The sequence below is a fragment of the Camellia sinensis genome, chromosome 4 (genome assembly GCF_055761805.1).
Source record: "Camellia sinensis isolate YWXY chromosome 4, ASM5576180v1, whole genome shotgun sequence".
NCBI lineage: Eukaryota > Viridiplantae > Streptophyta > Magnoliopsida > Ericales > Theaceae > Camellia > Camellia sinensis.
Genome location: NC_138964.1, coordinates 115,677,731 through 115,701,206, shown reverse-complemented (window position 1 = coordinate 115,701,206; position 23,476 = coordinate 115,677,731). Strand labels below are relative to the sequence as shown.

At 34.5% G+C, this 23,476-nt stretch overlaps 2 protein-coding genes across 4 annotated transcripts; both read right to left on the bottom strand.

The window, feature by feature from the left end:
• Nucleotides 1-1,678: 1,678 nt before the first annotated feature.
• Nucleotides 1,679-11,049, bottom strand: LOC114309200 (putative cytochrome c oxidase subunit 5b-like). Its single transcript, XM_028254892.2, has 6 exons — nt 10,623-11,049; nt 10,416-10,501; nt 10,285-10,335; nt 2,748-2,814; nt 2,513-2,592; nt 1,679-2,011 (listed from the first exon to the last, which is right to left on the bottom strand). The coding sequence occupies exons 1-6, from the start codon at nt 10,774-10,776 to the stop codon at nt 1,952-1,954; spliced, it is 498 nt and encodes a 165-aa protein (XP_028110693.2). The 5' UTR covers nt 10,777-11,049; the 3' UTR covers nt 1,679-1,951.
• A 1,784-nt stretch (nt 11,050-12,833) lies between these two features.
• On the bottom strand, nt 12,834-23,108 carry UVR3 (DNA photolyase family protein). Of its 3 annotated transcripts, none has more exons than XM_028254893.2 (14): nt 22,567-23,108; nt 20,452-20,523; nt 20,275-20,355; nt 19,914-20,093; nt 19,770-19,841; nt 18,687-18,773; nt 18,473-18,571; nt 18,317-18,400; nt 16,502-16,588; nt 16,319-16,390; nt 16,126-16,239; nt 15,928-16,015; nt 15,754-15,849; nt 12,834-13,340 (listed from the first exon to the last, which is right to left on the bottom strand). In XM_028254893.2, the coding sequence occupies exons 1-14, from the start codon at nt 22,948-22,950 to the stop codon at nt 13,165-13,167; spliced, it is 1,692 nt and encodes a 563-aa protein (XP_028110694.2). In that variant the 5' UTR covers nt 22,951-23,108; the 3' UTR covers nt 12,834-13,164. The 3 variants fall into 3 exon arrangements, with proteins under 3 accessions (XP_028110694.2, XP_028110695.2, XP_028110696.2); XM_028254894.2 differs by having other exon boundaries at nt 16,319-16,384; nt 22,567-23,064; XM_028254895.2 differs by lacking the exon at nt 12,834-13,340 and adding an exon at nt 14,282-14,517 and having other exon boundaries at nt 22,567-23,066.
• Between the last annotated feature and the right edge of the window lie 368 nt (nt 23,109-23,476).

Sequence of the window (23,476 nt, the reverse complement as noted above, 5' to 3'; positions counted from 1 at the left end):
AATACAAAATGGACAGTTTTAATAGTTTGAGCAAATAGATGCAGATTTCCAATCTGCCTAAATTCAGCAAATGGCGGATGAGAGGTCACCCGACCCAACTTGATCTGCTAATACTCCTAAGAAAATAAAATTATGTTTTTATACTTTTGTGTGTTACAAGAATAATCTTTTATTTAATAATTATATTTTCTATTTATAAAATGTGAAAATTGAGTCTTTATTTTTATTATAAAAAAATTAGAATGCAAAATAGTGAAGAATTATTAAAAAAATGTTCAAAACAATAATGTTCAAACCACCAAACAAACCACATTCATCCGCCAACCCGCACAACCCACTCAACTTGCATCCATTAACTAAATGGATATCATGTGAATTAATTTTTCTCAATCCACTTAAATTCGGACCGATAGCGGATTAGAAAATACCGACCTAACCCAATCAGCGGACATCTCTAGTTTAATTGAAAAAATATTTATTTAAAAAAGAAAAAGAAAATGAGAGTACCAAAATTTAATTTGTATTTCATTTACACTTCTGGTCAATTTTCCTTTCTCTACACAAATTCCTCCCAAAATTCAAGAGTCAAATTTATTTCCTTCAAAAAAACACAAAAACAAACTAGTTAAGACAGGCATCATCAAACATGCGCAATTATCTCGTGCATACTTCAGAGTTTTTTCAGTGCAAGCTATTAAATAATTTTTCGTTCACTGTTTTCTTATAATAATACAAGATGATTCTATTTATAATATATTTTTTTATTAAAAAAAAATTGCGAGCCAAACATAAAAATGAAGAGTGATGAAATCAACATTCCATTCTATAACATTCCAAATAACCAAACATAACATCAGGGTCGCGCAAGAGTGGTTTGGGAGTATTCTACCCACAAACCAATTCCTGTTTTTACCTTTGCCACCCCAATTGACAAAAGTACTTTCCACACATAAAACCACCGTTTGACAGCAAGTTCATTCTGAAACAAGCTGATAATAGCAACTACCAAACCAACAAAATCATTAATAACAAATCTCTTTAAAAAAAAAATTTAATAAAAAAAAAAAGTGACCACCACGAACAAGATTGCCTTCCTAACCGGGGAGGCAAAACAGGATGACGAATAATGGTCTTGCTTTAGTACAGTTTATTTGAACGGCTTATAACTTCTTTTTAAGAAGGGGAAAAAAAAATGTGACAATATTTATTGCAGTTTCTGCTTATAATTTCAGAAGCAAAAATAGTAAATGAGACCAAATTCTAGAAGCTTTTTTTTTTAACATCGAATTCTGGAAGCTGGGAAGTGCTGCTTTTAGCTTCTATTTTTTTTTTTATTATCATCAACTTTCAGCTTGCAAAAAATTACACCAAACAAGTCCAGTGTCCTTACTAGTACTAAACTAGACAAAACCAAACCAGACAAAATGTCCTTGCCGAAGATCCAGACGAGTGACTGGTCCCGACAAGACAAACAGGCATGGTACCGTAAGGAAATTAAAATACCACAACAGCACATGGTGACAGTCCATTATTCCCTTGTCTATCAAAACACCAGGAGGTATGAAGGAATCCCTGTTGAACCCCTCGTCCATGGGTTACATTCAAGTCCCATGCAAAAAAATAGGTCCATGGTGAACGCCATTCACCTAATTTGGTAAATGACGATAATACAAAATAATTCAAGTGCAGCCATCAATTATTTGTATTGCATTGCAGAAGAAAACTGTTAGAATCCATAATTCCAATGGATGACCACCCCATGTGTCTAACATCGAAAAGAGGGAAGAAAAAAAATCAGATTGAATGTTGCCAAGGCAACAACCATAAAAACTAAGGACTCGTCAAAAAGCAAACAAAACACAAAGCCTATGAATACTGAAGCTGCAGAATATACTTAACACTTCAATGTCTCACCAGATTTCATTCCGGCAGAAACACCTGCAATTGGCAATCAGTGATGCTCATCATCACCGTGTCCATCCGGAGGTCCTCCAGGGCCCACCACTTCCAACTACAAAAAACAAATAATTGGGTATTTGTAAGGCAGAGTGTAACAACAAAAAGGAAACAGTGATTCAAGTTCATTTGGTCATTAATCCACCTAAATCCTGCTTTTGGAGTTAAAATTACACTTCAAAGTTTCAAATTTTTTCTTTTTTTGTGATAAATACTTCAAGTTTAAATTTTGAACCCAGAACCCAGTTCTATCCTGGTCATATATCCAATATCCGAACAGGCTTGAATGAAATTGTAGACCAATTAGCATAAAACCAGTTATAAGTTGGAAATTAGTTTTAAAACTGAACTATTTAATTAATTCCTGCTCAAATTCACATAACATATTTGGAATTGACAAAAACCCATAAATTGAGCTATTAGTTAGCATTATTAAAATTAAAGATGTCAACGAGGACCTATTGAAATACTCCAAATCCATATCCATGTTCACCTCGATCTGCCGCTTATCTTCCCTAGACTTATGTGATTGATTCAAGGATTATATTGCACTCACCACAAAGTACTGTGTGCACACTGGACATTCATGTGGCTTGCCTTTCTCTAGCCAGAACCAAACAACATCATGCTCATCTTCTGTTTAAAAGGAAGGAGAATATGTTAAATAGCTGTAGGCAACTAGTTAGTTTAATGAATACAATATACATAAATCCTTTCTCTACCAGATGGGGAAAAATTATTCAAAGATATAGTTAATATTTCAATAAAAAAGAAATGTAACAGCTACTTACCCCCTTCACCTCCAGGGCATCCAACAATTCTTTTGTCGTAGTAGGACTTGATGACTGCAGGGGATTCCTGCAGGCAAACAAAATGAGGAAACTACTTATAGATGACATCATGCTTCCAGAATCATCACAGGTACCAATTCAAAACAAATCGTATTTCCTGCTCCCAAACACATCAATTTAGATAAGGAGGCGTGATATATACAAGTTTTGGAAGTTCAAATATGTGAACAGATTTTAATAGTGTAATTATAACCTACACCAATCTCAATAGTAGGAAGCCCACTTTCCCTTTGTTCTATACCACCAAAGCAAAAGGTACTTTCACAAAAAACAAATTGATTATAGCCTATTTAGATGGTTACAGTAATGCGTTGTGTAACTTTTGAGCCAGTACTAAAATTAGAACGGTGATTCATACAGCTAGGCAGCCAAAGCTTCCAAAGAAACAATTCAATAAACAGAGTTTGAAGCTTTACCACAGTTTTAGCTTTAGTTAACACATTAGGAGGTTCATTTCAATATGTGTTAATAGTGAGATACCATAATTACAGCCTATGAAGCATGGGCACTTCAACAAACATGTCGTACCCGTACCAGGTACTTACCGGGTGCTGATACTTCGTATGATACTTCTACATACATACCGGATACACGAAACATGCACCCAAATTTTCTCTTAATTTTTGGCATACTAAGGCGTACCTAGTATACACCCAATCCGTACCATATCTCAGTCGAACCAATATTTTCATTTAATACAAAGGTAAAACTAATTTCATTAGACTTTTTTTTTATTTTTATTTTTATGCTTAGTTAAAATGAAGCTATGGTTTTTAAATTATTTAATATGATGACATATAATTTTGATTTATACCTTTACTTTTGACATTAAATATGAATTGTAGGTTGAATTTTGACAAATTAAACCATTTAACTAATTTTTGCATTACTCTAAATTAAAAATAAATATATTTTTACAAATGTACCCAGCCATATGCGTACTCTATTATTGTTAGATTTTACCGTATCGATGTACCCGTATCGTACTAGTACCAGTACCAGTACTAGTACTTGTACCCGTGCTTCGTAGATTACAGCAATCGTTCACTATTAACTAGAAACACCATGTTCATATGACAACTTCAGGGATAATATGATATTCAAATCAAACCCTTATAGTTGGTCCTCTGAGGCAAATGGAGTCGTCAGCCAACCAAAATCGTCCCATATTCCCATCACACTTACTAAAAGCTATAATCATGCATAACCTCAACAACAAATATTTAGAAGGACAATGTATTATCAGTTTGGTTTAGTTTGGTCCGCCTTTCTAAAAGATCACTTCGAGAACCAAAAAGATATGATCAGTTCTAAGTTGGGAGATTGGTTTTAGCTTAAAAATGACTAAGGTTCTCATGAGCAGCTCAAGTTTGGCTTCATTTTGGCTCATTTTTTTTGTTTTTGTTTTGATAAATAGCTTCATTTTGGCTCGTTTGAGCTTGAATTGTATAGTTTATCAAGCCAAACCCAAAAAAGAAGAAGAAGAAGAAGAAGAAGAAGAAGAAGAAGAGCTCGGTTAGTTGTTATTGAGTTGAGTTTGATCACACTTTTTGTTTGGGTTCAATGTGAGACCATTGAAATTGGTGATGAAGCCCTCCTGAACACCACATTCATCATAAAAGGTAGGTAAATAACATAGTGATTGGCATTGAAATCCTCAACTAATCAAATCATTTATTCAAAATTAGAAGAAAAAAAAAAAACAACAAAAACAACAGCAACAAAGCATTAAAACTTAGCAACCCTTTACTCCCCCTTCATGCAAGCTTTACCAAGTTTGGCTTGACGAATAAAAAATTTCTTAAAAAAAGAATCTTGTTATTAGGAGAAAAGTACACCCCAAATTTTATGTCCAATTACCATTTCACCCTAACCTTCATATATACAAGAGCTTTGTTACAAAAACAGAAATGGTGCACTTAGCTTTCTCTATATTCAATTGTCGATTTTAATTGGTCCTCTGAGCTGAGCTGAAATCAAACATACTATTTAAATATCAGGACAAGATCGAACAAAGTTGACAAAATATAAACCAAGCTCAAGCCAAGGACAAGAACAAGCATAGCTCAAACATTAACAAGCCAAGTTCAAACAGCTGAGTGATCTACCCAACTCACAGACCAAAACCAACCCAATATATATAATAATAAATGCCCCACACTTTACATCTAAATAATGTTTACAATTAGCAAATGAAGACTAAGACTTAAATAGAGCCAAAAACTGTTGTGATCTTCTATGTGGGAACCCATCAGCAATAGGTGAGTTATTCACCTTCAGCTAGTCCACCATTGGCTGGGAGGGAGAACTTCCGCTCCTTCCCAATTTGTAAACACCATTAACCCACCATACTGTTTTTCTTCCACATCATAAAGGATCATATTCTAACAGGGAGGAGAGGATGTGGGGATGAAAACCAGCTACATGAGTGGGAGTATCAAAGTCCCCAACCACTGAGACCACTTCATTGATCCCTTAACCCACCATCCTTAGCATGTACTTAGCTTGGGCTACCATGAGTTGGCATAGGTGGGCTAGTTTGATCATATAAATACATTTACAATGTCATGTTATGGTAAGGTTGTAATCATCACTAATATTTAAATGCTGATTAGGAAACATAATAAGTCAATAGTTTACTCTAATGCATAGAAAATTGAAATCAAAACAAACTAAAGTGAGTCTAATTGGTTTGATTTGCATCAGTTCTTTGAAGTCTGAGTTCAATTGCATTTATCCCAATTACTTGGGGCCTGCTAAATAACCGTGGATAATCCAAATAGCTAGGGCATGCTCGGTAACATTTATGTTCATTGTTTTCAAAAAATTTGTTAGATGTAAGTTAAAGAATTTTAGGAAACAAAAAATGTGGTTCCACTTGTTTTGAAAACAAAGTTTTCATTCTCTGCTACCTCCCCCAACCCCTCCATCCAGCCACCCTCTCCAAAACCCCCACCCTTGGCCACCCTTTCCAACAAATCACCAAACATGTTTATGTCTTTGTTTTTTTAGAGGTGTATCAAACATGTTTTCAATTTTTTTTTTTAACAAAGAAAAACATGAACATGTTTCCTATTTTCTTAAACAAAAAAACAATACATTGCAAATGTTATCAAACACTATCTTAACTTTATTATGACAAAAAATACGGACTTCAACAAAGCTGATGTCATGCAGCTTCCTCCCCTCTCCTTCCCTTTTTCAGTAAGCTAAAATCCAAGGACACAAGTCCTAGCCAAAAACTTAATTACCCATTAAGAAATTACCATATTCTGAGCAGTGGGTCTCTGGTTGCCTACATCACCTATTATGTTAAATGTCTATTTAAGCATGAAAATCCACAAACTGGGAGAACCATTACAGTAGACAGTTTGAGAATTATGTATCACAAGTGAACAAAAACAATGTCAACACCTTTGGAACTACATGTGAGTAGACAAACTCATTTTTTTCAATTGGTAGACAGAGCAACCTTAGTAGGGAAAATTTGTACTTTAATTTGCAACAAAGAATTCTAATTTCTAAAAAATACTACTTACATACTATCATAGCTTAAATGTGCACACCCATAAATATTAAGCAATCAAGACCACAGTAAGCTCAGGAAAAAAATATATATATATTGCAGCCAAAACATGAAAGTTTGGTTCTTTATTTTTATAATAGTCGCCAAACCGTCGAACAAGTAAAACTCTATGCATAGGATCCCCATCTTGATATCTTGACCTAAGAAGCACGAATACGAACAGGTTGGGGATAAGTTGAATAATATATATATATATATGTATATATTATAAATCCATATAAAAAAATGTTATTAAATTAAGTCCGGAATAAAATGCACACAAACAACAATAATATTATCAAGATATCAAAACAACTAAACAAAATTCAAGAACTAAAACATCCATGGCATTTTTTATTTAAACAACATTCAAAATTCCATAATTTTGATTGACATTAAAAAATTTCATAATTCCACCATTTGACATGTATAATCAAAACATTGACAATCCAAAAAATAGCCAATTACACCAAAACATCACGGACATGGAAGATATGACAACATTCTAAGAAGCGCGGGCATTTGTTAGAAGGTGGCGTATCCGTGTCATGTCGTGTCGTGTCGTGTCCGTGTCGGACACCGACACTCGTTGGACACTTCCTGACATGTGTCCGACACTCATCAAAAAAATGTCATTTAAAAAAAAATAATAATAATAATAATAAAATAAATAAATAAACCCAGATACTCTTCGGATACTTGGAGGACACACGTGAAACTAATTATAAATTTGAACTAAATAAGTTAGGATACAACAATAAAACAAAAACAATGTATAATTATAAAACCAAGTGTTGCATTGCATTTTTTTTTTTATTATCTTTGAATGATATATTCTAATATGTGACACAATAAATATAAAAAATAATATATTTCGCGCGTGTCACCCACGAGACGTGTCTTGCATTTTTTGAAAATTGGCATGTCGGTGTGTCGGTGTGTCGGTGTAGTGTCACGTGTCTTGGCGCATGTCCGTGTCCATGCTTCTTAGAACGCATTTCTAGTTTTCTCTCTCTCCTCGATTCTTGACATTGTACTCTTTCTTTCTTTTCTTTTTTTCTTTTTTGGTCAAAAGATACCGTGTTTAGTTTATTTTCCTTATCTTCTTTTCTTTTTGAGTAATTATTTATTTATTTTTCAATATTTCTTTTAAAAAAAAATCGCCCCTCAGTGTCCTCAAAAAGAATCCTTCAATGTGTCCATAATGTGTCCTCAATCCCCCACATGTCCGTAATTCAAAACTAATTTCACACACTTTTTCATGTGTCCAACACATGTTCGACATGTTCATGTCCCAAACATGTCCAAAACTTATATGTTGGTCTAGAAAAGGTGTTCAAGCTTCCCATATCTTGAATTAACTTTTCTCAATGTGATGAAGTTTCCTCTAGTGTCATGACATTTACTTCCAATTATAAAAGATATTTCATTTCAACAGGTCATGGCCAAAAATACCATTGATAATTTAGGAAGCCAAGATACATGCTTACTAATGGTGTCGCATGTTTCGTAAAGCTGAAAAAATTGTTGACCATCTATTACTCCAGACCACTATGAAGTGACAAGAGAGCCATGGAAAATGTTGTTGCCCATTTTTTGGGGTATATTCAGTTATGTTGAACTCAATTTGTAGATTCTATCAGTCATGATGTGAGGGGTTGTCCCTCCTGAAGAGTGATAAAAGTTTGGAAAGAAACACTGGCTATGTTACATAAACTTGGGTGTAGGTGCGAGTGCTGATGCTTATCTAGAGATTAGATCCATCAAACGTCAAATTTAAAGGTACAGAGACTCAAAAAAAAAAAAAAATTGTCATATATTTTATATTTTTAATATGTTATGTGAGATAAAATGGTGTAATATGTAACATGTAATATGTAGTGTCAAAAAGACAATTTACTCATTCAATAGCAATTACACAATAATATATACATATAATGATAGTGTTAGATACAAATATATAAAGTGCCTGATAAAAAGTATAAGACACATATGCAACACTCTTGTCCGCGTGTCGGGTATGTAACACATGTATTTGGTTTATTTTGAAGAGTATGTGTAACATTGAGCACCAATATATTTAATGGGGACAATTGTGTGTATGACGGAAACAAAATAGTCAACTTTTGAGGAGGCACAAACAGCCCGTGCATAGAATAAAAGCTACTTTAATCCATAGTTTACATTTTTCGATTAAAAGAAAATTTATGTGAATCAACTTTTGCTCATATAGATTTTTCAAGAGCTTTTTTAGTTAGGGGTTTATAGCCTTTTTGTATATATCTGTTGTAGAGTTCTGCCCTTTTTGGTAATTTTTGGAATATATTTACATTATTATAATAAAAAAAAAGAAAACCAATGAAAAAGGTGCCTCAAATAAATATCAAATGACTATATATATCTGTTAAAAACACGAAAGTGCACACAAATGCTTAGTACTAGCAAGCATTAACTAAATTAAAGTTCTACAAGAATGAACTGCATGGTGACTTGAATAGTGTAAAATGGGGCTATTTGGACTTCCTAATGAACAAAATTTGTTATTCTTATTATTATTTCTTACTTTTATTTATTTGCTTTCAATAAGATATGCACAATAATGTTGAACAAGGACCTGAACCCTAAATCCCACCCTTCACGGGTGGCAGGCAATACTACAGATGCTACCAACTAGATTTGCCTCATAAGCATAATAAGTACAACTTCAATCAGCCCAAATCCCAAAATATAATAACATTGACTGAAATGTCAAAAAAGTAACGTGGCCTTGTAAATTTCACCCAACCCTCAAAATAGGGGACCAAAAAAAAAAAGAAAAAAAGAGTGAATTTCAGTAGAAGTGGCAAAGATAGTGATGAGAAAAGGCATTTAAGTACTGCAAAGAAGAACATCAGATGTAGCAAGGGCACCATGTTTATGGAAAAATACTCACAACTATAAGAAATATGACACAAGTGAAACACCATCTATGTTGTTTTTGAACATTCATTCACGATGAAACATTCGGGTAACAATTAAATGTACTCCCTCCGTCCAAAAATATTGGTCCCTTCTGGGAAATCCAACTTTTTTTGATAGTCCAATTGTTACATTTCAAAAATATTAAATTTCCAAAACTACTCTTTGATTTAAAATTAAAATAGTACAATTTTTTTGGGAAATATAAATTATCATAATTATACCTTTTGTGTATATTAATATTAATGAATTTAAAAGAAGGGTAAAATATGAATTTCATGTTGTTTTAGTACTTGATTTCTGAAAAGAGACTAATATTTTAGGACAATGAAAAATGAAATAAGGGACTAATATTTTGGAATAGAGAGAACATTCCAATGCAAATACAGGATATGCATCGTTCTAAAGCATGCTAACTACGCGCTAAGTATTTACGAAAGATGGCAACTAAACATGCCGTTGAAAAATTGGAGGATGCCCTTTACTAATGGATAAATCACTCATACTTTATAAGATTCAGGCACTGGAAGCAATAAGTAGGGGTTTTTTTACACTTCTAACATCCCAGAAGAACTTAGTCAATCTCTTTGTGCTTAGTATCATTATGATGAATTTTATATTGAGGTGGTGAAAGAGTCATATGATCAACAAATGAATTAAGAATAAAAGTAAATAAAGTTAACCCATCTTCAGAATATCAAATGCAGTTATTTAAATTCCTAAGATTAAAGAGAAAAAACAGAAGCATTTCAAATATTACCAATAATACAATCAACTCAATAGCTTCTCCATGTGACATTCAAACTTTACATTACAAATTAGAAATTAATAATAAGCTTATAATGATCAAAACCACAGTTTGGGGCAAATATGAATGACTAATTATCAGTTCTCATTTTCATCAACAATTAACAACAATCATGTCGAGTCCGTTAAACTACAATTCATACTAACCTTTGTACCGAAAGGACCCTCTGGATGGTCGATCTCTAGAACTTTCCGTCCCTAATTCAAGCAAATCAATAAAACCAGCATTACAATCGAGTACCAATTATCCTATCACCAAACACATAATAAGAACTCACTTGAAGCTCAGCTTCAAGCTCCTCACGCTCATGTCCCGTGGCAATAGGCATCACATCTTCAACTCTCTTCTTTGAACCAACATTATCTATACAAAAATCACCATCAACACTCAATACAAAACAAAATCATCGCTTATTCGCAGTACAAAGGCATTGAACGAAGATCCGAAACGAATTTAGGGATTGCGAAGAGAGATGAGAGTTTACCGGAAGCAGAGGCGAAGTGGCGAGAGAAGAAAGCAACGGCCGGCCGATACGGCGGCGGAGAAGAAGAGAGGTTGCCGGTGGCGAAGCGATTGAGCTTGGAAGGAGATCGGCATGGGGCGAGGGTTCGGAGCTGCGATGAGAGTCTTCTCCACATGGTTTTTTTGACCGCTAGGGTTTTGGTTTTTGTTCTCAGGTCGGCCCCTTTGCTTTGCAGATCAGAGATTTCTCACTCCCTCTCTCTCTTCTCTCTCTCTCTAGAATTTTTGTATTCAGGAGACGAACGAAATAAGAAATGGAAAATTGGGGAAGGCTTTCAGAGACAGTGTGGGGATGAGTGATTGGCAGTGAGAGTAGCACCCGGTCGTTGTTTTGCACGTGCTACAAATTGCTGCACTTGCGAACTGGTTTTATTTTGGAAATGAAAATTGAAAAACAAATAAAAAATCCAACATTAAAAAAAAATATTGAAACTTTTTTCCTTTGTGTGGTTTGTTCTTTCGTAAAAGGAAGCCAAAAAAAAACATTATTCTTAAATTGCATTAGATTTATTGGTTAAAATCATTACTGAATAATAATAATAACAATATTATGAGTTTAGGGTTGCAAATAAAAAGAACTGTGAATAATGCCAAGTTTGGCATCCTCCAAAAAATTCAAAAAGTCAAAAAGTCACTATCTTATTTAAGTCACATCATCTTATTTAAGTCACATCACCTCTCTAACACATCACTTCAAACCCAACCCAAATCCAACCCATATTTCATAAAAAGTCAAAAAGTGCACTTATTTAGTCTTCTCAAACTTGGCCTAAGTTCGAATTCAGCTCGGTAAAAGCTCGTTCAAAATTGATTTGTTAAATTTATATTACGTTTGAGTTTGAATTTGTTAAAATCTTAATAAACAAGAATAAGCATACTAAGGTGGTGTTTGGGAAGTTTGTGGATTGGGGTTTTTTTTTTAATTTTTTCTACTAAAAGACAAATTTTTTGCAAAACAAAAAAAAAAAAACAAATCCAAACAAAATATCACATTCAACTTTATAATCATTTCACTTTTTTTTCTCACAAACATCACATCCAACTACAAAAAAATCCAACTATCTTCTCAAACACCAAAAAAAATTTCTCCAATAGTAAGCTATATTTAAAAAAATTTACATGAAAACTCGCTTCCCAAACACTCACTAAAACTCAGCTCTTAGTTTGGTTAGTTTAACATTTATTTAAATAATAGAATAAATAATGTAAAAATATATATAAAAAATAAGTTATATATTTAAATAATGTAAATATAAATAATAGTTAAATTTATTTATATGTAAATAATAGCTAATTATAGATAACACATTTATATAAGAGCGGTGGTAGATATTGACTTTTCTTTTAGTATATTTATATATATATATATAAATTATATATAATTGTATAATCAAAATCTCATACGTAAATATGAATTTATAATTCATTTGACTTGTTAAGACTCGTGAACATAGTTGGGCTTAAGGTCGAGTCAAGCCTAAGCCAACTCGACTCTAATTTAGTTTGTTAAATTTTTATTGAGTTCGAATCAAATTCGTTAAAATTTTAATAAATAAGCCCAAACATAAAATAAAAACTCGGTTCTACTCATTTATGGTCCTAAATATGACATAACAATTATTTCTCTATATATTTATGTAAAGTACTTCCCCGTCAATATTGCATAGCGTTTGAAAGTAGAAGCAACGTAAATTAAATTCTAAGAGTTTTGTTTTTATGACATTTTTTTTTTAATTACTTGTAATGCTTGTCTTATCAAAAATGGAAATAGAACCCAATAAAATTCAAATTATTTAATTTAATCATGGAAATAAGTGTTGATGGAGAAATTGTTCAGTCCTAAGTTCTATTAGAGTGTGCTCTAATTCATTTATTGATTGACACTTTGTGCTTTATCTCCTAAAATTTTAACACAAAAGCAATGCATCCTTATAGTTTAAAGCAATAGCTAGTAATTTGAGATACAAACTAATTCTCTGTTGTGTTTGGATGGGGGAATTGGGGAGGGATTTGGAAAGAGAAAGGGAAAAGGTGTGTGAAACTATGTAAAATATAGGCATGATTTATTCACATTTCACCTACCTTTTCCATTTCTCTTTCCAAATCCCTCCCCAAATCTCCCAACCAAACACAGCATAAAAGCATTAAATATTTGCTCGTGTGGAAGCACAAGGACATCAAAATCAAATCTAAGTTAAAACTAATGTGTTACACCATATAAAAGTACACTGTAGCAATGGAAAACATGAATAGCCAATATAAAATAGTTGTAGCCAAAGCTCTAGTAGACATTTGATACACATTCAGAAACAATAGCACAACAAAACCTAGTTCCATGTTGATTCTATATGAAGTGGGATCAATCTAACAGGCCAGAAAATAGCCATCCATTCCTCTCCTCAATCATCATTTTACTTCAATTTTGAGCCGTGGTGGTGCAATTTGCAGGCCTGTATCGTACAAGTTTAGCCGCATAGATGACAATCATTTTGGCCTCCAGGCAATCAACTTTTGTTTTTAAGCCTTTTAGAATTGGACTCCTGGCTCTGATCTTCCTCAAACTTTCGCCTTGAAATCTTCAGGTCTTCCTCACTCACTGAGCCATTTAATTTTTTGTTCAACTCGTAAGCTTCGGCTAACATCCTCTTGCATTCCTTGCTTGCAATATCATGAGAAATCACTGGAACAGAAAGTATAAGATTCAAGCAACTTGAATACTCCAACTACAACCATTTTCTGGAATTACTTCAATTGCGACTTTCTTGAAAAACGAAGGCAAAAGATTGAATAGAAGTCTAACTAAAGACGAACCGACTCTACTAGTCCGCAATTGCAATGAAGCTATTTTAGTGCTCTCAATGACCAACATGTCCCTTCAAAAGCTAATATACGGTATAAAATGCAATGGGGCCATCAAACATGTCCTAAGATGTTTTCAACCGGCCTTATTAGAAAGATGTAATGCACAAATGTATAAGCTACTAAATGAGAAGTGACCGCAGCTTCCAACATTGTTTTCTCAGAAATCCAGGTTGACATACAAGGAGTGGCAGCTCGAAGAATTTTGGTTAGACTAGACAATAAAATATTATTTTTGTTGTGCGGAAAAACTTACCACACTCAGACGATGGCAGCCGCAGAGCACGAACACTTTGTTTGATTGCCTCAGGACACCAAAGAATGGACAATCCAAAGTGGTCATCCAGGGGACACTTTGATGCTTAAGTCAGTAAAGATCGCTCAAGAACACCAAAGAGTAATAGATTCTAAGTGATGGATGTTGTGTGCTTGACTTGGTGTATTTACCTCTACCTGTAACTGACCCTTCACTGAACGTTTGCAATCTGTTGAGAGATATTTGGCACTTCCTCCATTACCTCTACTTATAACGGATAAGTGCGTTTCCAGGTAAAGTGGGCTTTCCATTAACCTAGTCCAACCGTCACTTCCTCAAACAGTATAATAAGCATCTATAAAGCTCAAGATGCTCGGTGTGACGAGAAAGATCTTGGATGCATCACCAAGGTAGAAATGATACCCTCAGATTGGCTAATTTAGAGTTGCCCAGCCAACAAAAGGCAATAAACTCCAAACTTCTCTCACAATGAGCCCAAGTTAAGTTGGAGTTGGAGGCAGTTTGTGGGAGGTAACATCTGAGCAAGAGGACCACACTGCTTTCGTTGACCAAGAAAGACACATGGCAAAATTTCTAAGCTAGTTGACCAACTCGAGATTGTGCTCTTCTGTAGTTCGGACATACTAGTCCGAGCAGTGAGGGGACCAGGTCAATAGAAAGTCCACTTTGTGTGGGAACAAACTTATCCATTCCTGAAGCATCATGGACGTGGGACATGATCCTACATAAAGCGAAGAAATTTGGGGGAAATGTCAAATATCTCTCAACCAATTGTAAACGGTCAGTAGAGGGTCAGCTATAAGTAGAGGTAAACACACCAAGGCAGCTACACTACATCCAGCACTTAGAATCTATTATTTGGTGTTCTTAACTGATCTTCGTTGACTTAAACATTAGAGAGCATCAGAGAGTCCCCGGCTGACCACCCTAGCCGGAGTGTCCATTTTTTGTGTTCTCATGCAATCAAACAAAGTGTTTGTGTTCTTCGGTTGACATCATCTGAGTGTGGTAAGTTTTTTGCCACACAATTGTTATGATAATCAAATTTGGATATCAAAAGTGGAGTACCGTCTGATGTGTACGAACTCATTGGTAAGGGATGAGACTTATTAAACTAGTAGCGAGATTTATGAAATACTAAATGGTATCCAATGTTTAGTACCTAAATTTAGTCACCATGATTGTAACATTAAAAGAAATATATTTTACAAATTATATAAAAGAAATTACACTTACAAATATCTATATCTTTTATTCTGGCTTGATATACTAGTATAAATTTCTGAAATTATAAATAATTTTTTTAATATATTGATAGTATTATTTAGACCAAAAAAAAAAAAATGTGGGTACATAGAGAATTTATATCAAATCTGTTTCCCAAACACCCCCCCACCCCCCCTTTCTTCTGGAACTCTCCATTAAAAGAATACACATATGGGGTTCAAACTTTATTTTAATGATTTAAAATACAAGGTAATCAAACCCAAAGTGTCAACAAACTAGTCAAAAAGAGAGCTAAGGTGTTAAAAAATCATTATAACGTAGATTCTTGGGTGTTCAAAAATATATTTTTTTATAGTGCTAATAATTGATTTCCAAATACAAATTACCTATATAAAAATGTGGGAAATCAATTTCTAGGTATTTTAGTGAATGTCCTCAATTAAACATGGCACCACTCATGCATACAAGCTGTTAGTCCGACCTCAGTTTCAGTCAAATGGACCGAGTACCAACTATAATACTCTGGACAGTTTAATTTCCAAACAGTCTATGCATAATTTTGCATACCACTAAATGCAGCAAGGTTCATTAAAGAAGAGTTTATGAGTCTCCGTGATCCTACATATGGGTAAATGTTTTAAACAAATTATCTCTAAAATGAACCATACTAAGTTTGCATATAAGTTGGAGAAGCACACAATACAAGTACAACTACCATGAGATTACTGACCTGGTTTAGGATAGTCTTTTCCAATAATGCACTTTGCTTTGGTTTGGATGCTTAACGGAGCTGTCCACGGCTCGTAAATATACTCCTTGGGCATATCTAGGCAATGACATTAGATTATATGACACAATATATATACATCGAGCCCATAGAAATGAGATACCCAATTCAACATACCTTTCAATATGGGAAGGAAATGCCTGATATAATCACCATTGGGATCATATTTCTTCCCAAAAGAAATTGGAGAATAGATACGATTGTACTGATGAACAAAAGAAATTCGTAAGTTCTCTGTTACAAGACAAACGTGTATTCATAAACAATACACAACCATAAGCCCATGTAAATGATGGAATGAGAGATTATTCACACCTGGTAAAAAAATGATGAACATGAGAGCCACAGCCAATTTCCATTATTAATGGCCCAATCTGAATCTATCAGAAGTCTCTCAAAAACGTCACGTCCTTTTTCCCAATGAACAAACTATCAGCAAAACAGTTGATGTCAAAAAAAGGAGATAGAAAAGCAAGAGTTGTACTTTATGGGAATTGGTGTCACTTACCAGATCTCCACGAGTTAAAAAACATGCAACACAATGCCGAGCAAGATGATGCATCCAACCCCACTTCTGAAGCTACGACAACATAAATTTAACTTCAGTGATTCGATCAAATTGTGTAGCGGAGCAAGAAAAAACCAAAGGCTTTAATTCAAAATTCTAGGAAATCATGCCCACAGACCCAACCTGAACCATGATAGCATCAATCCATGGGAATCCAGTCCTGGCATCTCTCCATGCTGCCAGCAATCCATCATCAACATTCCAAGGTATCTACATCAACAGGAAATATTTAACCACTCATCAAGGTTGAAAATCAGCCTTCATAATAAAAGCACATAGAGAATATGCTGCAGTTTGTTAAACAAGAGAGATAAATCTTTTAGGTAGGGCTGGTTTACTGGAATGAAATGGAATAGAATGGAATGGTCATTCCTTAATCTCTTTATTGGAATGATCATATTCCCTTATAGTGGTTAATGATGATTTTAGGGCAAATTTCACTTTATCCCCTTGTAATTTGGCTCATGTATAGTTTACCCCCTTTACGTTTGGAAATGACCACAACCCAAATCTGGTTTGTGAACTGAAATGCACCGTTAAACATTCCATCCAACTTAATAGTAAGTGTGAAACACGTGGCAGACATAAAACGGTTATATGCTCCTTTTCAAATTTCAAGGGGATAAATTGCATATGGAATAAAGCACAAGGGGTTAAAGTGCACTTTCCCTTCCAAACAAATGACAAAAATGTCTATAGTTCACACACTTAAGTTACTTATATACAGAGGAATTTTAGTCTTTTTCATTAAATCGTTAACGGGCTTAACAGTGCATTTCAATCCACAAACCACAATGTAACCCTGTGGTCATTTCCAAATGTTAGGGGGGTAAACTGCATATGGCCCAAACCACATAAGGTAAAATAAAGTTTCCCATGATTTTATTTGCAATATATTTCCCATCATTTTTTTTATCCAAAGGTGGGAATGGACAGCATTTTTCATTATGTTTTCCATGCATCAATTTTCATAAGTTTTTTAGTAAACCAATGTGACAATATGATGCATGGAAAACCTGATGAATTTTTCCAGATTTCTTCACAAGATAAATGATTTAATTGGCCATAGTGTTAATGGAAAACATAAATAGAAAAAGCAATGTGACCAAGTGTTTGATTAGGATGTTTAAAGTTGTGATTGAAATTTTTCGCAAAAGTACAACATAGAGAAGTTTGTGTAGCAGAATATGAATGATGATTTTGTCCAAATAACTTCCTAAGAAACCAAAAATGAGATTACTTTCCATCATCAGAAAGTGCAGCTTTGTAATCAATGAATAGCCTGATTCTGATAATGCAAACAAAACAATGAATGCTCTTAATGTTACTGCAGTGGTCTATTTTCCACAAACACAAATAAAGCCTCAAAGATAAAGCCTTTAAAAATAAGGATAAATAAAACATTTGGTAAAAATTCTTCATATTGCTAACTCATTTAATTTAAAACTATAGAGAATAAATTTCCATAAGTCATGCAAGTGCACTAGAAGAAATTTTTTTTGTATATATGACAGACAACTCAATACCCATTCCTTTCTCTAATTCTACTGTGCCATATTAGGTGTACTAATTCTACTGTTCTACCCTTCAATCACAGGGATTGATAAGGATTACCTGTATTAGACACAAATGCATAGTCTGTAAGTATTAAATGTATGGACTTTTTCACTGGAAGTGCTTACAGCTCTTTAAGTCGAGGGGGGTTCTTATTACAACACTGAATGAGCTTAAATACATAAAAGAGAAAAGTCATGACAAGAATTAGCTGTAGAAAAATATGCTATCAGTTCCTAACTATAATTATTTAATAACTGCAAACTTTGAAGGAAAATAAAACAAATAGTGGTAAGATCTGAACTAACTTTTGTTTTGGAAAAGAAATTCAGTGAAACAGATATAAAAACTTGAGTGCAGAAGATAAGGATAGGAGGTAATTACCTGTTTGCATATTCTATTACCTTTCATTTGATCAAAGTTAGGGGTGCCAAAAGCAACGGTATAGAAAAAATCCCGCCATAACAGCTGCAGGAGTTGAAAGTATCAGTTATACAGATGCATCTAAGACCCTAAATACTGAATAAAGAGCTGACCGACCTGTCCAAGAAGGGAAACTGGTGGTAACGTGTGCTTTTTGACATTCTTCTGAACATCCTGAATGCATTGGTAGAAATACCTTGAAGAGAGACAACCAAACTTCAAAGGAATTGAAAAGAGGTACCAAAAGATCAGAACAAACAAGATGTCAGTCTACTTACATTTCTTCATGGAAGAAGAAAAAACAGCCAAAATAGCTCAATCTTTAACTCACTTTCAAGTAGGGTGATAAAACAGTTGTTGCTGGCTTTTGAAAAGCAGATGGGTCACCCTTTGGTTTCTCAAACTTCGCCACCCACTCCTGTGACACATAATGAACACAGTAAGTACTATACAAGTACAAGACACAACTTGGGGGAAGTGATGGGCAAACAATAAAAAGAACCCGGCTGAAACCTGGTTAACTTGATATTTTCATTGTCTCAAGAAAGCAGTAGAGAGTAGATTGAAGGTATCTATGTAAAAATGTTAATATACATGAGTGCTGGTCATGAAACACCACCAACCCAAAAGAATCAATTTTGCTAGAGAAAAAATGCCTCAGGTGAGCTTTACGTTAGTCCATGCAATGCAACTTCTATAAAGTTATGAGTAGGGATTTTCACGGATTGGATTGGTCCTGTTTTAGAGTAAACTAGGAATCAAACCGGCCCCTACATACATTGCGTACTTTTTTCTAGTGATTGTAATGAGTTGGATGAACCCCAAATGTATTACCTTAAAGTATAATTTCTAATAGAGATTCAATACCCTCATATTGGTACTCAGTAACCTGATGCATTCTAATAGATACTCCACTGCCCTTATGTAGGCATTCAGTGAACTGATGAATGAGGACCACACCTACAATCTATAACTCAGAATCCATGTTTCACAAATAAAAGCAAGAAGAAAATAATTTATACTTCAGAAATACTCCAGAAGTCAAATTTTTGAATGAAGGTATAACATTTAACATACACACACACAAAAAGAAGAAGGAGGAGGAGGAGGAGGAGGAGGAATAAACCATGAAGTGCTACATATGAAGAACCAGAGTACTTCAATCCATCTCCATTTTGATGGAATGTTAGTTAGCAGGGTGAAAAAGAAGACGATGCTTCTCTCAGGGTTTTTGAAACCTGTGAATTCTTAAGGAAACATTGTGAAGATGCACCCCAAAAAAAAAAAAAAAAAAAAAAATACTCATACTTTCATTTATTTGTTTGGAAGTAAAACGTCACATCACCAAGATTTGCTATTACTTTCCAACTTCCTCATTTCAACCTAATCCATCCTGCAAAGCACAACAGCATACCTTGTCTTTCATCGCACCATCCAACCTCTTCAATGCTTCTGATTCACCACCTCTAAAAGGAGTCAATTCATCCTGCAAACAATTTTTTCCCACTAAGAATTCTACAGAAAGGCTAGTTCTTGGGAAACTAGTAGAGCTCCATACCTGTCCAATGTCTTCATACCCAAGTTCTTGGAGTGTTGGAACTTCGGAAATTTCACAATTTCCAACATTTCCAACAGGAGGAAGCCCAGAAATGTTGGTTGAGAGGGGAGATGATGCCCAAGAGGGCTGCCCAGCAAGCTTCACGAATGATTGATAAGTCAAAGGTGGCCTTCCACCATTCTTTTCAGACATATCATCAGATATCCATGCATTTGATCAAAGAAGAAAGCAAAGGAAAAATCATTCCATTAATTACTTCACCGTACAAGCAAAATGGAGATATCATTTCACTTAAAAGAATTATCAAACGTAAAAAGTGCTTCAGATGTCTAATAAGAATCTGAACCAACACTATACTTACCTTTTGTATGATATCTGAAGGATTGAACAATGTATGACTCACGGGAGAGAAGACCTCAATACCAGCAGCAGAAGCATAGTTCTGTTGAAACAAAAATCAACTTCTTGTTTCCAGATATCTAAAACATAGGCAGATTAATATAAAGTTAACTAACAATCTGAGATACTTGATTCTTACCTTAACTTTAATATCTAAAGCTTGATAGTATGGCTCTGTGTCATATTCAAAGCATAGCTTTTTTATGTCCCACTGCAAGAGCCCAAAAAAAATGTTATTGAAAATGAGATGCAAGGACTCAAATTCATCATGAAAGGGAAGTCTCCCTGAATTTTAATTATTTTTAAAGGATGATAATGACTGGCCATTTTGATGGCTATATCACCTTTAATTGAGGGCCTTTGTGAAAAAAATTGGATCCAACCTAAAACAAGTGGGTTCAGCCTGGGCATCACTTGGCTGTATCTTTCCTTTAATTTCTTATCATTGAATTCATACCAAGCTTCTCAACTAAGTATTTGTTTTGTTTGTCAGATTATCATACTACCTACTCACGGCTTTTGAATCAATCTAAGCAGCGGTAGTAGCTTCTTCTTACTGAATTGTAATTGCAAATGAATATGAATAAGTAATTTCATTTATCTTTCACCTAGTGCATTTCATATGCATGTGTGCATACACGCATACAAATTTATTCTAAAAATTACAAGAAAAAAGATATAGACGCTAATAGATTACTTCTAAACTACTCCCTCCTCATATGTGAAATGGGCCCACACCATGGTGTGGTGTGGGGCCACATATGGTCTGGTGTGGGACCCACTCTTATGTGAGTAGAGAGTGAAAAGTTATCTAGTGTTCTAGAAACACTACATAGTCATGTGCCCATTCAATATTAGGGGCATGTGACCATTTTTCAGAAAACTAATGCTATATGAAGTACACATGGGCGGAGGGAGAGGGGGGATGGCAGGGTCATGGCCCCCCAAACTTAATCTACATAGATGAGCTGAGAGAAATGTGAGTGTAATATTAATGGGATGAATGGTCTCCTTAATTCAATCAAAAGTTTACAGTCTTTTGGAAATGCTATGGTGGTTTTGTTTTCCTTTCTTCACCTTAAAAATAAAGAAAAACTCTAACTCCAAACCATAGTTCATATGCAATATTACACAAGGGTACAAACCAATTTGATGTAAATTTGTCAAGGGAAAAGTCAATTATGTGTCCAATAAAATTAATTTCTTCAATAGTTTTGCTCAGTGTACCAAATATTTTCGTGAACAATAGATAAGAAAGGAAACAAAATAGACACAATTTGAGTATTGCTAAGTCCTTAAAAAAAAAAAAAAAAAAACGCCCAATTAGTGCAGATTGATGTGTGTTTGGGAGAAGAAAGATTGAGTACACACCTAACTTTTGGCATAATATATAAAGTGGTGGTCCCCAGACTTAAATCCATAACCACAACGTGCTAAGTCCTAAAAACTGCCCAGCAAAAAAAAAAAAAAAACCCTAGTCCTAAGTAAATAGGTAATTGTTTGAAGTCAATTTTAGTAATATTAAATGGCATATTGAATCAGTTAAACTACGGCTGCCGCCCAACAATAAATTTCTGGCTCCCCTCCTGAACTAAGCAATTTTTTTGTTGAATATGAGATGTTGCCATCATATTATTTAAGCAAGTCCAATTTAAAATTTTTTAATTTTATCACTGTGTATCACCTCTCTTCGTGAATTTTATTTTATTTTTTAAATCTACATTTGTTTTTCTTCTATTTTGTATAACATTTTATTTTTCTCAAAATTTGAGAAAAGAATGAAATTTCCCACCCACCTCATAATTTTGTTATCTATCTACCATATATGTTCGGTAGAGATTATTTTAAGCTAAATGATAATAATTAGAAAGCAAAAGCTCAAAACACCTCTCCCCCAGCTTCCAGAAAATCATTTTTTTTTTCCAGCTTATTTAAGTTATTTTTTCCTAATAACCTATACGTAAAGAAGGTGTACCAAACAATCTGATACAAACTTCAAAATTAAAATAAATTATAAGTTGTTTGTATAATCCGTACCAAACACTCCATAGATACTACTATCATAAGTTATATAGCGAAATGCACAAGACTTGAAATCGACACCTTAAAAAAGAAGGCTCTTACCAATCAATCACAAAGTCATGTTGGACAAAGTACAGTAAAAATGGAAAATAAATACATTAATAAAATCAAGAGAATACCATTTGGTGCAATACTATACAGATAAAGGTACAGCAACTAAATGGATTATTACCTCCTTCAAGCAGCGAAACAGAACCTCGCTGGGTTCACCTTTAAACACCAACAAACGCGAGCCAAGTTTCTGGAGGCTGGAATCGAGATCCACCAAGCTTTCGAGCAAGAACCGGATCCGGTTCTTGCCGGCACGGGTCGACCCGGGAGAGAAAGCGGTCGGATCAGGCTCCATATAGTGCGGATCGATCACGAACACAGGGTAGAGGTAAGTGGATCCATTGGAGGCGTACTCGAGAGCCGGGTTGTCGTGAATCCGAAGACCCTTGCGGAACCAAATCAGAGAGTTCGACCCGGATGCCATTGACGGGTTGTGGGGAAGAGGAGAGAGAGTAGAGAATCGGAGAAAGCAGTGAGGTAAGGAGAGAGAGTGCGAAAATCGCATTGAAAATGGGTAGAGAGAAAAAATGGAACCTTTTAAACCGTTAGGTCCGTTACCGTGTTTCCCGCCATAAATGAGTAGTGAAGAGTATGAGACCGATGATGTCTAACGTGCGCCGGGAGAATGAGGTGACGCGATTCGTGCATGTTCACGAGGTTAGTGTGTGCAGTGCGCACTAGGCGTAAATTAGAACAATTCAAGGCGATAAGGTTGTGATAGGTTGAAAACGTGCCACGTTGTATATTTGAAAATTCGACACTTTGCAATCTACACAACACTCGTTCGTTGGTTGCCAGAGCATTAATTTGAGGGTAAACTAGGGGGAAAAAAATGTTGGCAAGATCTCGTTTTTGGTACAGGTTAATTTAGTAATTTTTTAATTATTTGGTTAAAATATAAATTAAAAAAAAATTAGTATGTTTAGAATAATTTTTTGATTTTTTACGAAAAGATGTGTAAAAAGTAGAGATAAAATAAAATCTTTGACTTTTTAGTATGTATTGTTAGCTTTTTAGCTAATTTAATAACT